The sequence below is a fragment of the Solanum pennellii genome, chromosome 11 (assembly GCF_001406875.1).
Source record: "Solanum pennellii chromosome 11, SPENNV200".
In the NCBI taxonomy this organism is placed as follows: Eukaryota; Viridiplantae; Streptophyta; class Magnoliopsida; order Solanales; family Solanaceae; genus Solanum; species Solanum pennellii.
The window spans coordinates 54943708-54950996 of NC_028647.1; the positions used below are offsets into that span (position 1 = coordinate 54943708).

Sequence of the window (7289 nt, forward strand, 5' to 3'; positions counted from 1 at the left end):
TTTCTATTTTGAGTTGGCCGATGATACCTACTCAGTACTTGTACTGACCCCTACTTTTATTTCCCTTCTTGTTGTTTGTGGAGTGCAGCAAGTGCACCAGTGACTTCGTCTCGTCCGCAACTCTAGCCAGTCTACAGCACGTCACATTTCAGGGTGAGCTATTGTTCCTAGCTCGGACTGGATTCTCTCATTCACGTCTTGATGTCCTTGAAGCTCGGACATGGACTACCGTTTTATTCTTTATTTTAGTTCTTAAATATTCTTAGACTTAGTAATTTGAGGATAGATGTTCTTGATGTGATGACTTCCAGATTTTGGGGATAATAGTTGATAAATGTTAGAATGTTTATTTATTGATTTTATTAATAAGATTTTGAGTCTTCTGCATTATGTTGGGGTTTAGATTTGTTGGTTCGCTCACATAGTAGGATAAGTGTGGGTGGCACTCGCGGCTCGTTTTGGGTCGTGACAATTTTGATGATTTGAAGAAAATAATTTTCAGAACACATGGCAATCAGGTATTTTTCAGAGAATGTTATTAGATTCATTATACATCAATATACATTCTAATTTTTTTATTTCTTGCAGCATAAATTCAGAAATAAGATTTTTTCTGAAGAAGAGTTAAATCTCATGGATGAAACCATTTTAAATCAGTCCAGCATCCACCATGATTCGGAAGATCACAGATCGTCGGAAAATCATGGCGTTGATAGTGAACATAAAGTTGATGCATTGAAAGCTGAGATTGCAGAGGTACAAGTACAAATTTCAAATTAAAATAATTTTTTTAAAATTACAATATACATATCAAAAACTTATTTTTTTAATTAACAGGTTAAGGCAGAGTTGAAAGAACTCAAATTCACTGTAAGTTCCAATATATTTTTAAAGAAATAATATAATTACTTTATAATTTATTTTATTTTTTAATTTTTTTTTGTACAATGATAAGGTTGACAAGCACATGGCTGATATCAAGAGTTACGTCGATAACTCGATCAAACTGATAATTAAAGAGATTCAATTGTCAAGAGGAGAACAAATACCAGAAGAACAACCAGAGGTATAAATATATGTATATTTTGTGTATGAATATTGTTTGATAACTATATAAATTGATTTTTTTATTCTAGTTGTTTATTTATTATTATCACTGTTTTCACTTTAAATGAATAACATAAAAACACATCATATATATATGTGAATTATGTATATACATTGTATCTAATATGTATGAATTAGGTATAGATTCATCCATTATGTATAAATATTTTGTATTAATCATGTATGAAATTTGTATTTGAAAATATGTATGATTAATGAAAAAATGATGTATTAAACATATATGCAAGTTTTTTTGATTTGAAATCTATTAATTTATTTCTTACAAATAATTCAGAATACATTAATATCTGAAAATATTCATGTTATCTGAAAATTATTTTCAGGACAACGCCAATCAACATGCTGCACAATCTGATAAAGATCAAACAGCTATACCTACAGTTTCAATTGAAGCACACGTCCAAATGTCAAACACAGCTGGTACGATATATTCATTATTATCACATATATGCAAATTTAAAAAATTATTTTTATATAACTATTTATTTTTTATGTACATGAAGCTCAAAAGTCAACTGATGGTTGTTTCAACGTTGACGTACCTCTAACGTCAACATCAAAACTATCAACATTGGACGATTATCCTGATTTTACTATGACACAAATCATCGCACTTGATCCAATTCTTAATGCTACCACGACTCCAAATGTACAAACAAGACATAAGAATCTAGGGAAATACGATTCTTCTCCTTATATCAGAATGTCGGAAGGGAAAAGCAGTTCAAATAGAGTATCTATATTCTTTCCAATCAAACATCGATTCCAAAATTACAATGGTTTTGATGTTCCAGATGACATGATTGAGGAGTTCAATAAATGGATTTTCAAAGATGTGTCAAGCAGGCGTGGCAGGTATAAACGTTGATGAACAAAATTATTTTATTTAATTTCACAAATCAACAATTCATATAATACTTATTTAAATATATACAGGAAAGCAGCATATTCCAAGGTTAAAAATACATTTCATCCTTAAATGGACTTTGGCGTTGTCAAAATCGCAGAAAAAGATTTTTTTCCCACATAATGAGTCAATCGGGCAGACCTTGGGAGCACGGGGTAAGACATATTTCGACTTAATTTTTCTGATTTGGATTTGCAGTGATGTACATATGATTATTGTTTTGTATGAATTATGTGTGAATTGTGTATGAAACATCTGGATATATTTGTAATGTATACTTTGTGTATGAGGTATCAACTGTGTTATATTTTTTATGGTTTTTTTTTTAAACAACATATTAATATAATAATATATTATCTCCGAAAAAAGGCAAAATACTCTCAGACAATCCCTTCTTACAGTACTGTTGATTGTTGGTTTATGGCGTGGATTGATAACATTGAGAAACAGTGGAGACAGTCAATGTGACATGAGATGCATTTCACCGGACCATGATGTTGGACAGTGCATTAGAGAATTTAAGCTGCTTGCTAACATTCCTTGGGATAAGGTTGACGAAGTAATCATCCCAGTCAACATCAGCGATAAATTCCATTGGTTCCTTGTTGTTTTCCGGATCAAACGTAGATGTCTGTATGTCTATGATTCGATGATGGGAGGATCTGTTCACTCCAGAAAAGTTAAAGAAGTTGTTGATAAACTTGCAACCATGATTCCATTATTTCTGACGAGCACAGGATTTTATGGCAAAAGTCTTGATTTGTATGCTAATAATCTCCCTGATTATCAACAGAAGTCTCATTCCGAACCTCTCATTATCAAGCATGTGACAGATGTTCCTCAACAAGAAGACTGTTCCAAGTATGTATACTTGTTATATTATATTTTCTTCATCTTAAATTACATTGCTTTATAGTTATTATAAATTTTTTGTAATTTCAATTTTTTTACAGTGATTGTGGTCTATACACATCTCTGTTTGCCGAGTACATGAGCAATGGTGTTTTTGATATATCTTATATTGATATCGATTCAAAATATCATCGTCAAAGATATGGTACATCACTTTGGCATTATGCAAGATCAAATAATGATGAAGGCGCAATAAGTGAAAGTGAAATTACGGGAACAGTTGCTAGCAAGAAGGGTGGACCTCGAACTTATAAAGAACAAGTTATGGACACCACAATTATCCTACTTCGAAATTCCGTAATAGGAATTAGAAATCTTCATGGCACACTGTACATTTTTTTGAATGACATGTTTTTTTTAACTTATGAACTATTTATGTAATTTCCCAGCGTTTTATCATTAATACTGATTGTTTTATATAAATTATCAATGAATATTATCAATTATTAAATGTGTCTCACTTTTGTATAAATATTGAACGCAACATGCAAATATAGGAACACTGTATGAATTATGTATGAACATTATATGAATTATGAATATCATATTATAATTTGATATGTAGAACATAAACAAATGTTATATATATACTATATTTTAGGAAATTTGTATAAATGACAGTCTGCTTCACCATATATTTATAATTGTTAAATGTGTATGATCTTTGTATAAATTGCACTTTTCAATATGTAACGTTAATTTTTTATATGCATAATGTATGAAAATTTTATGAAATAGTACTGCCATATGATTCAATATGACAATATGATTAAATATATAATTATACCTTAGTAAATGTGTATGACTTTTGCATTAATTCCTCATTCAATACGCATTAAATTTTATTTGTATGAATACTGTATGAAGATTTATATGACTTATGAATGATATTTTATACTTTCATATACAAAACAGACACAAATGTTACTTATATTGCTTGTATGAATACTGTATGAAAATTGTATGAATTATATCATATTATACTTTGATATGTAGAACATAAACAAACATTATTTTATATGCAATATTGCTTGTATAAATGTGTATAAATTTTGTATAAAGTCCTCATTCAATATGCAATAAATGTATACTTTCATATACAAAACAGAAACAAATGTTATATATATGAACATTTGTATGTACACTGTATGAACATTGTATGAAAAATAATATGATTCAATAAAAAAAATAAAACATGTGTCTAATAATCTAAATACTCAAAAACACAGATGTAACAGTAGGAAATCATTGTTGTTGGACAGGATAATTTGAACATGTCTTCCTATTGTGTCCAACTTGATGTCATCTACTGCGTGTGCTTTTTGTCCTCTTGAATTTCACATCAGCGAACCCTTTTCAGCGTTCAAATTTGGGTCTTCCCGCTGATCTTTTTGGACCGGGTGACATCATTTTAGGCTTTGAAATATGACTTGGTATATCCCATGTACTCTCGCATGGGATAGGCTCGACAAGAATGGCATAAGCATCTCTGAAATTCTTGCGGCTATAAAAAGCAGAACATAAATCTGCTTCATGTAACTTCCTGTATCTGAGAACTGCAATTGCATGACCACATGGTATCTCATAATTTTGAAATCTCCCGCAACTACACATCCTTGTGTTCAAGTTTACTATGTATTTCTTTGCTCCTTCAGCTACAGCATGCAGATTAACAGTCGAAGGTATCACCTATTTAAAAGTAAAAATATTTTTTTATACATGCCACTAAATATTGGGAAGTAAAATACAATACAGTGAAACACATACCCTCATATTGCAAGACAACGCAATACTTTTCTGTAGATAAATATCATATTTTTTTGTCAGATCAGATGTTGTCTTATCAGCCTCCTCATTGTGCTTGTGAATCCACCTCTGAATTGTTACCCTCATAAATTCAACAAGTGAATTTACTGGTAACCTCTTTGCTAACATGCTAACAATATTCAATGACTCCGCGATGTTTGAAGTCATGGTCTATGTGCGCTTACAATTCGAGTAAGCTCTTGACCATTTGCTATAACCAATATCAAACAAGTATGGTCGTATGCGCGTATCTATCTGATCTATTCTTTCCATAATTGTCTCAAATTGTTGTTTTGTATAAGCTTTTGCCAATGTAAAAAACAAAATCTTCAAATCTTCAGTATTTCTATTGAAATTTTTCAATGCACTGACTGACAGATGCCATTTGCATGCATAATGTTCTGATTCAGGATATACAGTAGCAGTCCCTTTTCATATGCTTTCATTTTGATCCGACATAAAACACATGTTTTGTCTAACTCCATATGCTTTCTTAAACTGCTCAAAGAACCAAGTCCATTAAGCATCGTTTTCGAAATCTACTATTGCATACGCCAACGGAAGTATATGACCTGCTCAAGTTTTTTAAAAAAATATCACACCAATCAGAAATACAATTTACAACTTATTTTATTATATTATATAATCAGAAAATTAAATAGGATAAAAATTTACCTCCTGGATCCATTGTGCTGGCAGTTAACATTGTACCACCATATGAACATTTTAATCCCGCCCTATCAACAATTACAATTGGCCTACAATATTCCCAACCTCTAATACAAGCTTCTAACGCAACAAATGCGTATAAAAATATGTCACCTTCTTTCCTTTTAATTTTCAAAACGGATCCTGGATATGTTTGTTCCAAAATATAAAAATAACCTGAAAGATAACAGTCCAATTCATACAAAAAATATACATATTTTATACATAAAGAATACACGAAAACAGAACAGTCCAATTCAATGGGTAATCTTTAAATTCATTCTTATTTCGAAATTACCAGGTAATCTTGCATAGGACTCTGCTGGATCTCCGCGCACGAACTTTACTGCTTTTTCTTTAGCTCTCCATGCATGTATGTACATTAACGAAACGCCATGCAATTTCAACATATCATCAGCTATATCTTTTGGAGTATAGACCGTAGATGGATCAATATACTTCTCCATTATCAAGACAGCTACAACGTCAATTATCCCCTGACGTCTGGCATAAACTCTTTCTCTAACAGAACAAGTGTGTTGAGCAATATACTTCCTAACTTTGAATAAATTTGATTTATTCAAACTAGATGCCCTCATCATCCAAGAACAAGTTTTAGAAATACAATTCAGGTGATAATTGTTTCAAAATTAAGAAAATATACATTACAATTATATACAGTGAAACAAATAAAATAAAAAAAATAACTTAAAATTTTTTTGTATACTTACTTAGATGCATTACAATGCGCAACAAGAAAACTGAATTTCTCAACAAGTCCAACATGTCTCATAACCTCCTTAAGTGTTTCTTTATTATTATAAATCTGATTATCAACTACAAATAGGTAAGAATGGTCACATATTATATCATTATCTATTTCACTATTATCATTGACAACTCCGTCTAAATTCATTCTGATCAAACGGATAGAATTGTTGGAGTACAAATCAATGTTAGTCTGTGATAATCTAACATCAAAATTTATTCTATCAGTAATTAAAACTCCATGACCTTCGCTATACAGCTCATGATCTTTCAAAGTGATGCATAATGGATATTTTCTAAAGAAATCCAAATTCACCCTCATCTGATCTAGAAAAACCTTTACCCCAACATCATTATGAATTTTAATAGGTGGACACATATTGCTAACAATATATTTTATCTCAATAGAATTTATATTTTCTTCTATATTAAGTTGAGTTATTATAGCATTAACTAAACCAATATAAAGAGTAGAAGTATCATATAGGATGCCCTCCATCTCAAAGTCGACGTATTTTCCTGTTTCACAACATTAAAATTACATTTAGTGCACCACACTATAAAATTACAAATAAGTCATACAAAATTCATACACAATTCATGCACAATTACTATATAATTCACTGATACATACAATCAAAAAATACACTTTCATACACAATTGATACAATTTTTTAAAAATTTAATACACAATTAATCCAATGTTTATACAAAATTCATATACATTTAACATATCAATCACTGATATATACAATCAAAAAAATGGGCTTTCATACATATTTCCTACAATATATTCATACATTACATACACAATTAATACAATTTTCATACTTCATCAATATACAAAATTATATCACCTGACAATTTAAATATACTATGAGTGGCTTTTACCATTAAATACACATTTCATATAATTTTCAAACAATATTCATATAATTCTCAGACTTTGTTCATATTTTTTTTCATACTAAAACTGCACAATGAATTCTATCTAATTATTCTTTTTGCAATCAATTAACAATCTGTAAGTTTTTATATTCTGTAAATTTTTATATTTTCT

At 30.0% G+C, this 7289-nt stretch overlaps 1 protein-coding gene across 1 annotated transcript; it reads right to left on the reverse strand.

Annotated features, from left to right (window-relative positions):
• Nucleotides 1–5399: 5399 nt before the first annotated feature.
• Nucleotides 5400–6608, reverse strand: LOC107003960. Its single transcript, XM_027912898.1, has 3 exons — nt 6196–6608; nt 5760–6103; nt 5400–5638 (listed from the first exon to the last, which is right to left on the reverse strand). Exons 1-3 carry the CDS (start codon nt 6606–6608, stop codon nt 5400–5402), a joined length of 996 nt encoding a protein of 331 aa, XP_027768699.1.
• Nucleotides 6609–7289: the final 681 nt, after the last annotated feature.

Bases quoted from the DNA above. Each gene is read 5' to 3' on its own strand.
- LOC107003960 (XM_027912898.1), bottom strand. From the start codon at position 6,608: ATGTGTCCACCTATTAAAATTCATAATGATGTTGGGGTAAAGGTTTTT. The intron at 6,104-6,195 runs TAAGTAAGTATA...TTAATTTTGAAA, and splicing joins GTTGCGCATTGTAATGCATC to CAATTATCACCTGAATTGTA. The intron at 5,639-5,759 runs GTAATTTCGAAA...GTTATCTTTCAG, and splicing joins GTCCTATGCAAGATTACCTG to GTTATTTTTATATTTTGGAA.